The sequence below is a fragment of the Pituophis catenifer genome, unplaced genomic scaffold (genome assembly GCF_029215685.1).
Source record: "Pituophis catenifer annectens isolate HBS135680 unplaced genomic scaffold, rPitCat1.0.hap2 SCAF_1, whole genome shotgun sequence".
NCBI classification, from domain to species: domain Eukaryota; kingdom Metazoa; phylum Chordata; class Lepidosauria; order Squamata; family Colubridae; genus Pituophis; species Pituophis catenifer.
The window spans coordinates 83,940,430-83,953,058 of NW_027256881.1; the positions used below are offsets into that span (position 1 = coordinate 83,940,430).

The following is a 12,629-nucleotide window of genomic DNA, read 5'->3' on the forward strand; positions in this document are numbered from 1 at the left end:
AACATGATTTAAATATTTTTCTGAAGGTTCTGTTTAAGGTTTAATACTGCCATGTGCAAAATTTCTAAAAGAGATGCATTCTTTATTAATCACATTTCCTTAAATCACATGAAATAACAACTTATTGGAGCACTGATTATTTTCAACAGCATAATTCCACATGGCAAATATATCAGCAAAATCAAACACCCTGTTATAAGGGGCAGCTTAGCTCTTTAAAAATGTTTCAGCACGACATACAAATCTTCAAAGGTTTATAATATATTTTTAAACAATGCAATATAAAACATGATTGAAACATAAAAAATATTCATAATATATTTCTAGGACAATCCTCCAGTGGCAGTTATTAGATGTTACACATCACATGTTGTATACAGTTACATATATACAAATACATACACGCGCGCACATACGAAGACAGAAACATTCATTCTCTTGCATCTACTATGAATCTAATGAACCGCTATTAAGAACAACTTTTTGCTTAAAGTAGTAATTGTTGCTGAAAATATATAATTATTTTATATGTAGTTGTTTCCATAGTAACACAAACAAACAATGTAATTACATGGCAATCTCATTGGATTATTAAAGTTGAGTCAGTAACTATTGTTTTGCTACAGGGAATGTAGTGTTAACAGTCACCTGGCTTGCAGTCTTCTACCACAATGGCAAATCAAAGATTTCAAAACTACAGGGATTCTGGACTTGATTGTATCAATAAATTTTTCTGTGACTTTCTTATGCTTTACTCCAGGTTTTTTTTAAAAAAAATAGTATACAAGGGGAGGGGGGAATGCTAAATCAGTTTTTCTAAACGTTCTTTATGAGCTATATGCTAACATGCTAGTTGACTTCCCCAACATAAATTTCAGGAGATGTCTTGCTATTTCCACTTAAAAATGGTTTAGCAAAATATATTTTCTCCTTTCAGGCAAATGTCGCTGCATTACAGTACAGTCTGCTGCATTCAATGGTGGTGCATATTGTGGAGACACAGCATGGTTCTCCTCTAACTTTTAACACGCAGAGTCATATTCAAGTGTTGTCAAGAGAGTATATGATGTGACTGTGTGTTTGTGAACACTGGGTGTTACTGTTACACTTCCTTTTTGCTATAGAAGTTGTACATGGGATTTGTGCTTTGTCAGAATTCCAATGATCTTCTCAGAACACACTACTCTTGAACACAATAATTTCCTTTTAAAAAAAACAAAACAAAATCACACACATAACAAGTAAAGAACTGGAGCCCTCTAATGGATTTAGTGCAGGATACAAATTTTTGCCCCACCTTTTACACCATGCTCATTGGCCTTCACTTGCCCCAGGGGGCTTGTGCTATTTCTCCCTGTCCAATTAAAGCTCAGAGAGAAGACATGATCTATTTGCTTTCACCAGAGCAGCTTCTGTTCTACAAAGTGGATGAGCTTTGCTTGTAATCCCTCAAAACAACGGCGGTGTAAGTTGCATTGGGAGGTATGCAAAGCACTGATTCGGACACAGGAGAACTGGGCACAGAGCTGCCTGAAGCCACTGAATCTCGAAAAGGAGATGGAGGTGTCAGTGCTGGTGAATCTTCTAGAGTCAGTTTGCTGGTGGCCTGCTCCTCTTCTTCCTCCTCCTCCTCGTCTAAATTTCCTGGCCTCTCATACACATAATCTTGGATAAGCTTAAACTTTTCATTTTCTTCTTCTTCCTCTTCCTCTTCTTCTTCTTCCTCCTCCTCCTCTTCTTCTTCAGATGGGAGTGAAACTGGCTCTTTACTGAAAGTGCCCATTTGTAGTGGCAATATCTGTGGCTGCATTGCTGGAGGATGATAGATGGGCCTCAGTCCGTTTCCTGCACCAGACACGGGCATTACAGCATTGAAATCAGGAATGCCCGTGGAAAATTTGTTGACCACACCCTGCAGCTGCTCCATAATGGATCGCGGTGGTGGAGGTGGGGGTGGGGGTGGTAAGACTTTGGGACTCTGTATGTCCTCTGCTGCTGCCTGCAGTGGAGGCATCACCATCACTCTTCTGTGTACAACCATGGAAGGACTATTCATTTGGCTGAAGTGCACTGATTCACTTGCTTCCTCCTCCACAACATTGTACAAAGTCTTACTGCTGATGTCCGAAAAAGTGAGGCTCTTGCTTGGACCTGGATAACTTTTAGTTAGGGGCTTGATCACTGCTGTCTGATTGCATCCTAGCTCCTTATTCTTCACATGCACTGAGAGCCTGTGCCACATATGTTGTCCCTTGGGAATTTCTCTTCCACCTGGTTCAGACCATGACACAGACTTGCCATTAGAACTGGAAATAAAATAAAGATGTGTTTATTTACATTTCCATAGGCAGACACAGGCAACCAACAACACATTCATCCTAGAAAATCCCTGTGTGTTTTGCAGTCTTAGTTCCTCCAAGAAGCAACTACAGTGGGAAACAGCAATTGTTATTAAATCGAGAAGTCTGTAAATGAAAGCAAATTATTCCGTTAGTTTCAGATGCTGGGGACAGAGCAACATGTTGCAGAATATGCATGGCTGCCACCAGACACAGAAAGTAATGGATCTTCATTTCCTCCCCCTGTAATGTTGGTAAGGAATAGCAAATGATTCCAAGACTCTCTGCCCCCGGTTTATATACTTCCTGGGAGGAGATGCAGAGAAACATCAACAGCAATGACTGTAACAAGCATTTTTTTTAAAAAAATTTTTATTTATATGCCGCCCTTCTCCAGAGACTCAGGGCGGCTTACAATGCGTTAAGCAATAGCCTTCATACTTTTGTATATTTATACAAAGTCATCTTATTGCCCCCACAAACTGGGTCCTCATTTAACCTACCTTAGAAAGGATGGAAGGCTGAGTCAACCTTGAGCCTGGTAAGATTCGAACCTGCAGTAATTGCAGGCAGCTGTGTTAATAACAGGGTGCTTTAAACCACTGTACTACCAAGGCTCCTAAGTTTCTTTATTAAATGTTGTTAGGGTGAATGGGGTAAAATGTTGTTATTATTCATTATAAACAGCAGCTTTTTTTTCAAAAAGTAAGAAGCCTCTACATTTAAGGAGGAGAAGGGAGGGTGAATGGGAAATGGATACGCCCATCTCCTGCTGTTTTCAGCCTATGACTCTGAACAAGCATAAAATAAGTGCATGCACATAAGACATAGTTTTCAAAAATGATGCAGAAACTCAACTTCAATCTTTAAAAAGCACTCAACTTTATACTATATAATCTTTAGTTGGTAACATTTGATTTGCATTTCACATGCAACAATTTCCACAACACATAAAAAATTTGTCTGGTCTGGTAAAAACAGCAGTACAAAATGTTCTAGCTCCAATTTGTGGATGAGCGGAATTGCAGTCAGAAATATTCTCGTTCGTCTGTTGAATTTTCTCCATTAGAGTCATGGAAGTTTGAGGATTACCTTTCTCATGGCCCATACATCTACAGTTTTATTTGTGTACATACTGTGAAAAATCAGTCTCACAACCTCTATGACAACAAATATTTTAAAACACAAATGCAGACATAACTAATACCTGTAAGTCTGTTATACATTTAGTAAGTGTAAATGACCTTAAATACTTGGGGAAAAGACATCAAAAGCAATGACTGTCTATCTCTTTGCTCCAGGAAAACCCCACTATTTACAAAGAGGTTACGTTCATGATATGGAAGCACCAAGAAAGTATTGTAATGAGTAAGAACCAAAACAACAGTGTAGGAACACAATACTTTAAACAAGATTGTTACTCTGAGAACAATCAGGCTTACCAGCTGTATTAATTACAACAGTTTTAGATGGTTAGTGGAATTTTTTTTGTAGGCATGTTGTTAGACATTGTGGGAGTGTGGGATTACAAAACAGTCATGTAAAATAGCTTTAAAGGGCAGGTATTTCTGGTGATTTTTTTCTATATCACATGGAAGTAAAATATTTTATTCTGAACAATGGACTGAAAGTTCACATTTCAGTCCATTGTTCAGAATAAAATACACTGCTCAAAAAAATAAAGGGAACACAAGCAGAAGACATCTGAGATCTGAATGAATGAAATAGCCTTATTAAATACTTTGTTCATTATGTACAGTAGTTTTGTGTTCCCTTTAGTTGTTTGAGCAGTGTATAAACTACTGTATGTAAAGAACAAAGTATTTAATAAGGCTATTTCATTCATTCAGATCTCGGATGTCTTCTGCTTGTGTTCCCTTTATTTTTTTGAGCAGTATATTTTACTTCCATGTGATATAGAAAAAAATCACCAGAAATACCTGCCCTTTAAAGCTATTTTATATTTATAGCACATGGAGAGTAGAAACATTCTGCTGCAGGTTCTGTGATGCTCAGAGTAGATACTGCAATAATCCTATGCTCTATAAATTAGATTTATGTGGATGTATCTATTTAGTACCTTCTGATGCAAATCACTTGCTTTGCAATGCACTATAGTTTCAGTACATTTCTCTATTGCTGATGGACATACTGTTTGGCAATGTAAATGCTGAGTAGATAAATTTATATTTTATCCAGTGCTGTAGTTCTATGGATTGAAGCTGAGTTATTTCTCAAATGAAGGTCTATGTAGACATGCTCAGTTAGGAATAAATCAAGGCACAGAATGCATTTTAGATGGAAATTTGACTCTAGCGGCTTTCATGTATAAGGCTGAAGTCTTTTAAATGGGTGTCACTGGGTTATTTAGTTGGGAAAGCTTGGTGGAAAGCTTCATGTACAGGATTTATATATTAGCGTTATTGGATTTTTTTTCTGTAGGAGAAAGTGAACCAAGCTCCAAATTTAGATCGGCAAGGACTTAGTTCAAACAATGTATTTAATGTTCAAAAAACAGGTCAAAGATGCTCTGTAAGATCCATGGGAATGGATTTTATACTTTTATATAGGTATAGAATAGAATATAAAACACAATGCAATACAGAATATGTTGAACAGTAATACTGATTAATGCATATAAAAACAACACTTTTAAAACGTAACTTATATATGTTGGTATACACCCACAGACATACATACGTATGCGTGTACACACACACACACACACACACACACACACACACACACACACACACGTTCCTTTCAGGTCAGTGGGGCTGACTCCCAGGCAAGAATTTTTGGAATTACATACTTATATTACTCCATTTCTGAATTTTTTTTCCCTCTTGGCAGCATCTTCCGAATTTTATTTTAAATCAATGTTGACAGGAACTCCAGTTCCTGAAGTTTTTTTTTCATGAGTATTATATCCCAACAAAAGTTTCAGTGAGGACTTCAATCTTGTCCACAATGCTGATGATTAATAATATACCTATTTCATCAGATTCAGTTTTGTGTGTCATATAATTTCCATTGTCATCTGACATACAAAGTAGAATCCAATAAAATGGATACATTATGTCATTTAATACTGAGAATGGTTGATAATTGTTTTTAAAATTTCCACTGATGTTCCTTATATTGGATGGTTTGCCTATAATAACCTTATTTTTTCAGCAGCATTTTTTCCCTCTGTTATCCCGCCTTACTTTCTTCTCTGTGTTTAATTTATTGCTCTTTCTCCCCTTAGTCTTTCCAACAATCTAGTGAAAGCAGATTCAATTCCATCAACATGATTTGAAATTTACTGCGTAATCTATGTGGGCTCCCCCATGCAACTGTTTTTTAAAAATGGTAGTTTTTCTTGCTATATTGTTGTTCTACTTAATAAACAAGTTTAATCCAGCTCTAATCTGTGACTTAAAAAATTGCTTAGTTGCAAAACTTTAAATGTGATAGGAAAGAAGAACTATATAATAAGTAATTATTACTATTGTCCCATTGATTCAATTATTTTTTGTCTTCCAAAATTCCAATACGGCCAACTACATGAAGTCATGTTCATCAGTGAGTATTTTTTGTATTTGGTCTATGACTGAGTATTTCTGAAGCCCTCAGTAGGCAGGAAGAACTAGATACAGCCAGGATGCAGCTGAAGCTGCTAGAGAAAATGGACAGCTGTCATTGAAAGAAGACCAGTTCAGCTCCATGCAAAACCATGAACAAGAAAAATTGTGGGGTAAATTAGGGGAAAGATAAAATGAACAGGTAAACTATTTTTTTTCCTTTTGCAATTCAGCCAGAAGATGTTGAAGTGACAACCATGAAAAACAGAAAAAAGATCCTCCAAAAATTATTTGACAGTGTCCTTGAAAGAATATATGGACAAGCAGGTCAAGGCAGTGTGAAAAATGGGACACATACACGACTTTTCTATCATTAATGGCATGCACCATTATTAGAAATGAGAAAGTCATGAGAAAGAGAAAGCAATGGGTTAAAAAAAAAAGATACACCACTGTTTGTCATGCAGCTTTTCTTACACATTCACTGCAGTTTGGGGTTTTTCAAAGCTGCACATGTGCCGACGGACACTGGCTGGTGGGCGAGAATTCTGGCTGCCTCTTCCTGAGGATTGAAAAGAAAAAGATACCCAATGAGTGGTTATCCACATCCACATTCAGGGCAGTTGTACCACTCAGTAGGGTGCTGTGTTCCACCTTCCTTGGACATCTTGCCATTTCTCCACCATGTTTGCATTACTCGGGTTACAATTCTACACTTGCTTACCTGGGAGAAAGCCCTACTAAACTCAAAGGGACTGCGTTCTAAAGAGATTTGTGCAGGAGTTGCAATGTTCATGGTTGAACTGCTTCTTTGGTTCCACACTTACTCTGTGGTCCTTTACACAACATTCCTCTCTTGATCACCTTGCTTATGTGCCTAAAATGTGGACGTGCAAATAACCCTTGAATAGGTTGAAATCTGTGCTCTCCTACAACAGTGCCTCCAGGGGCATCCTTGGCATGATCATGTGCACTCTCTCTGTGCTAAAATGGGAGAAAAATATCTCTTAACCTACTCAACCTCCTGCGAAAAATCAGAGATTAAATGAAATGCAAATGATTATACTGTGGTGGGTAGATCAGAATACACTACAGGTCCCCCTTAAACAGTTTGTCTGGCTGCCCATGGTGAGGAAGAATTAATTCCAGGCAAATAAACATTACATTTTTTTCTTCACTGGAACCAGTGGTTCTCAAGCTTTTCTTCACCATGGACCCCCTTTAAATACCTTTGGTGGCCACGGACCATGGCCACGAATCCCCAAGACTTAACTCAAGACTTAAATCGTAACATTTCTTCAAGCCTTTGGGGATCCCTTGTGATGACATTGAGGCTCTCCCAGAGTACCGTGGACTACTGGTTGAGAACCACTGACTGGGGACTATTGATTCAGCTGAAGGAAATAGGTGGATGGCTAAGCCAGAGAGATGTAAGTTGGTTAATAACTTTTGTGGATTTATCTGCATGTAACACGCCAAATTTATTTAGGGATTGGTATAAAGTATGAATGTTTCCTTGCCTATGGACTGAATACTTCAAAAGAATGTACATGCAGTATAGTGGTTATCTGAAGAGTTGATAGCTTTACATAGTGCACTGGGTCCTCCATTCCTTTATCACATTTTCATCACTTGCTTTATTTTGGCCCACATTAATGAATATGCTAATCAATGATTTGCTAGCAAAAATAAATAAATAATTATAGCACTGTCAGAAGTGTCATGAAGATGACAAAAACATAATGAAATAAATAGAAACTATCACTTACCTGTTGGTTTTGTAACTTCCCACCCTGATAACATACTAAATTGTTGTGTAATATTATGAAATGCTCATACATTTTCTATGCTCTATATGCAATGTTTCCAGAGGGAAACCACTGATCTTTATTCAAATGGTAGTTTGATTACCGCTTCATCAATGAACATACATAGCCCTTTATTTTTACTACTCTGCTGTAATGACATTTTATAATAGAAGGGAGCATATGTTGTGATATGAAAGGCAAAGAGGTGGCAAGAAATAAGCTGGCTGTGTTCATACAATATATAAAACCTGTTCACTGAATTAACACCTTTTCCTTGGGTAATATACTGATTTATAAGTTAACCAATTGAAACAAACAAACAAACAAACAAACAAAAAAACCAACCCCAAACTGAGATTCAAACTAATCAATGTGTTCACATGAATATTGATGCTAAACTCTTTCTTTCTGGCTAATCCTAGCTTATTCTGTAGCGGACTAAAGATGATCTCCAACCTGCATGGAAAGAGACAGCTGCCATTTTCCCTTGGGCACATGATGAAATATTACAAGTCTTATTGACTACACAAAACTGAAATGTGAAAATCTTACAGCTGTATAAGGTGTACTCATTTTTACACAGTTTCAAATAATTCTGCTGCTTAAGCCGCTTTAAGGCTAGAGGGTCCACCTGCAGGAAAAAAAACTGGGATAAGGTTGGTTCTGAGGAAAACATATATCAGAAGTCTAAGCAATTTTTCTTATATTTTGAAGTATTGATAATTCAAGCAAACATGAATTTTCTTTTGGTTGTTTACTGCAGCAAACATCCATATTCATGCACTGGGAGACATTTGCCCTTCCCTAGAAAATACGGCATAAGAAACTTTATATCAGGGGTTGTACAGGGGTGAAATCCAGCAGGTTCTGACAGGTTCTGGAAAACCGATAGCGGAAATTTTGAGCAGTTCAGAGAACCGACAGCGGAAATTTTGAGTGGTTCGGAGAACTGGCAAATACCACCTCTGGCTGGCCCCAGAGTGGGGTGGAAATGGAGATTTTGCAATATCCTTCTTCCAGGAGTGGGGATGGAATGGGGATTTTGTAGTATCTTTCCCCTGCCACGCCCACCAAGCCACACCATGCCCACCAAACCACACCCACAGAACCGGTAGTAAAAAAAATTTGGATTTCACCACTGGATTTCTACAAACATCAGTGTATCCTCTGACACTTCCATTACTCCCATCCATTGCTTTCTCTGTTTCTTATTTTTAAAAAAATAAAAATAAAATAAAAATAAAAGTGATATATGAGACTGACAAATGGAAGGCAAAACTCCAGTCTCCAAGTATTGTAGTTGCCTGCAGCGGTAACTTTGGATCAGATATTTAGCTTTAAAACTGGGCTCTGGAAAGACACAGTCAAAAAAGAAATTAGTTTTAATAACCATGTGTCATTCTAAATTGGATTATATAAATTATGAATAAAGGTTTGCTCTCCAGAGAAATAAACTGGATACTAGATACAAATGAAAAGAATTCTGTGTGTAATTCACTATTAAAGAGATACATTTCTAAATATCTAACTTTCTTCCTTTTCTTGCTTTATAAATATTTACAGGTCTACCATTACAAGGGAATGTGATATGATATCCAGTCAAGCAAGAAATTAAATGATGTGCACATATATACTCATGCAAAAACAATGTGAACTTTCTATTCTAATTTTCCATTGTAATGCATTTACACCCTCTACCTTGGGAAGCACAGAAATGTCAGATAGTTATAAGCATCATTCATGAGTCCTGGTACATCTTTGCTCTCTCCTAAATGCTGAGCTTCATAATGCAAGTTTGTCTCATGCTACAGATCTATACAATAAATCAGATGTTTCAGTAACAAATGATTGCTTCAAGGAACAAGGAAGAAAAAGAGGAGCATATAGCTGCCTTCATGTCTACTGGATTTACGCTCTCATTCTAGAGCATTATTTTTCAACTACACAATTTCAAGATGTGTGGACTTAAACTCTTGGAATTCCCCAGCCAATAGAATGTTTGTAAAAACTCTTCTTAAAAGATCAGTTTGATATTGGACCCAATTTGAGGGTGGGTCCCCTTCATTGGAGGCTTTCAAAGTGAGGCTAGAAAGTCATCTGTCAAAGGTGCTTTAATTGCATTCCTCTTTCAGGCAGGGGATTAGATCTGATGACCTAAATATAACTAGTCATCATGTAAATAGTAAAACTTGTCCAACTCTTTGCCCAAGAAGGTTGTTCCTTATGCAAAGAGCATGATTAGATTAATTCAATCTTCTCCTGCATTTTACTCTGTGCGATGGTTTGCTCTACCAAGGGAAGCATTGCTGCTCAGACTTAAGACAAAGCAGACATTACATCAATGGGTTGAGCAGGGAATAATGATGCCTCGGTGGAGCAGTGGACTAAGTGCTGTTAAGAGCTAGCACTTAGCTGCCAGCTGCCTGCAATTAGTGCGAGTTCAAATCTCACCAGGCTCAAGATTGACTCAGCCTTCCATCCTTTCGAGGTAGGTAAATTGAGGACCCAGATTGTGGGGGCAATAAGCCAACTTTGTATAGAACAACACCGCTTAGGGGGGTCCGAAAGCCCTAATAAGCAGGTATATACAAAAAAGTATGCAGGCTATTGCTATAATGCATTGTAAGCAGCCCTGAGTCTACGGAGAAGGGCGGCATATAAATTGGACTAATAAATAAATAATAAATACTTGCATGCTTAAATTAAGGTATAAGCCACAGCAATGTAGACTTACTTCGCATAAGCCCTATTTCAAAGCAAACCAGGGCATGAGGGAAATGGCATTTGTGTCAGGCTGACAGGATTTCTGTAAAACAAATGAGTAAAACCTTTGGGAGCTTTGGTTGTACTGTTCCATCAGCCACCATCTTGACTTTTGTGACAATATCCTGTGGATATCCCTGCAGGCTGAGCTGCAAAATGGTTTCTCTCTTTTTCATATTTTCTTACAAAGGTACAATACAAAAAAATGCCAAGGCTTGCTGAATGCCCTGATATTGGTATCACACCAAAAGGGGAGTTTCAGACAAAATCTGGTCTGTTGTTCTTCCCAGATTGTTCTTCCCCATTTTGTCTTTTTAAAAATTGTTTTTATTGTAATTCCTTGCTTTAATTGTTCTGAGCTGCTCAGAGTCATTGGGAGTCAGTGACATAGACATTTGATCAATAGATCTATGAATCTATAAAATGGCAGTTTTTGTTCTCTGAGATCTGTGAAAAAGATGGAAATTCAGCCAGCAAAGCCAAGAGAGATGCAGTTTGCCTGAGAATTGATACATATTTAATGCAATATTTATATGTCAGAATGTAGAATACTATAGTACTTGGATAACAATATATAGCATTTATTAAAACCAAGAGGCTGGTAAAATGGAATAATAGTAACTACATGATTATCTAAATGTTAGAAAATATTAGGAAAAATGATTTTGTTTTAATACTTTGGAAATTAAAAGCAAAAGAATCATAATTTGACAGTTGCAGTAACTGAAAAACCTAACAAAAGACTTTTGCTGCTGACAAATGAAGATATCAGATAAAAATATTAATCATCACATGAAGCTAATGTGTTTATTTATTACAGAACTCTAACTGCTCTGAGTGAACCCCGTGGCATTTTTAAAATATTTATTTATTTATTTATTTATTTATTTATTTATTTATTCATTCATTCATTCATTCATTCATTCATTCATTCATTCATTTATTTATTTATTTATTTATTTTCAATAGCCTTCCAATTCAACCAACTTGTCAGATGTAAATGCCTTATTCTCTAATGTGTAAATAATGTATATATGGAACATCAGGGGTTAACTTATTCTTTGGACTTTAATGTATTCATAATTTACCACTCCCATTCCTGGCTCCACCCCTTGTATATATAAGGAGCCATCCTCCCCATTTTACTTGCTTCTATCTTGAATATTCAGCGAATATAGAATGCCTATTATGATTAAAGAAAAATATATTTAAATCTCTAACTTCTATTATCTTTATTGAGTCTGATCCTGAAAATATTGCAACAAGCTGGTAGCAGAGGATGGTTAATTGACTCAATAAGTAATTAAAAATGTCCAAGAAAGATAGGCCCAACACCAGGGCCTACAGCAAAGAAATAGAAACTGATCAAGAGACGATCAACGAATCCACTAATGCGATTTCGAGAGAATCCGAAGAATACACCACTGAAGAAGAAGAACTGATGAGTGAAAATAACGACCAGGAAGAAATCGAGATAGAAAATAACGAACTCAGGTCAGAGATATTAAAAATACTAAAAAGCCAAAAGAATGATGAGAGCCTCATCGCGGACCTCCAGGAGATGCTGAGAAACAGCGGAGCAGCGAGAGAGAAAAACGTCATTAAAGAAAAACCCAAAGATCAAAAAACTGTGAGTGAAATGACTACTGAGAAAATAGTTGTAAAAAAGAAAAGATGTGACATCGCGCGAAATTTTGAATGGCAGCCATCTTGGTTTCAACGAACTTCAAAAGAGAGTGAAGCAGAGCCAATCAAAACGCTCAGTTCAAAATTTCTGGCGCGAAAAACGCTATCAGACGAAGAAAGTGAAAAAGAAGTCTCAAACTCTTCAGATGAACCAAAATCAGAAAGTGAAGACGATTTAACAAAGTCTCAAGTAAAGTCAGCAATGAAAACGCTTTTTGCTGCTTTTGGGCCAAGATTGAAAATTTCCAAGACATCAACAAAGAAGCAAGAAATCAAACCGACAACTCAAGACCTGCACGCTCCCATCCTGACTTCGAAAACGACGACACCCGAGCCCAGAGAGCCATGCCGATTCCGTCCTACACCGCAGACAGAATCGAGTGCCAGCACACACAAGAGAAAGAGAAGAACCGTCGCCATCATCAAAGCCCCAAAAACCGAGCCAGAGACCGACTCATCTGAAGAGG

The 12,629-nt window shown here is 37.3% G+C and overlaps 1 protein-coding gene across 2 annotated transcripts in view; it reads right to left on the reverse strand.

Annotated features, from left to right (window-relative positions):
• Positions 1 to 1,417: 1,417 nt before the first annotated feature.
• The window catches only part of GRM1 (glutamate metabotropic receptor 1), a 209,108-nt gene continuing 197,896 nt past the window's right edge, over positions 1,418 to 12,629 (reverse strand). The window contains exon 8 of one of the 2 annotated variants that reach the window (XM_070952047.1): positions 1,418 to 2,306. In XM_070952047.1, the coding sequence (XP_070808148.1) occupies positions 1,418 to 2,306 (889 nt within the window). Of the gene's footprint in view, positions 2,307 to 6,406; positions 6,468 to 12,629 lie in introns of those variants that run through there. The other variant, XM_070952053.1, reaches the window with a different exon arrangement.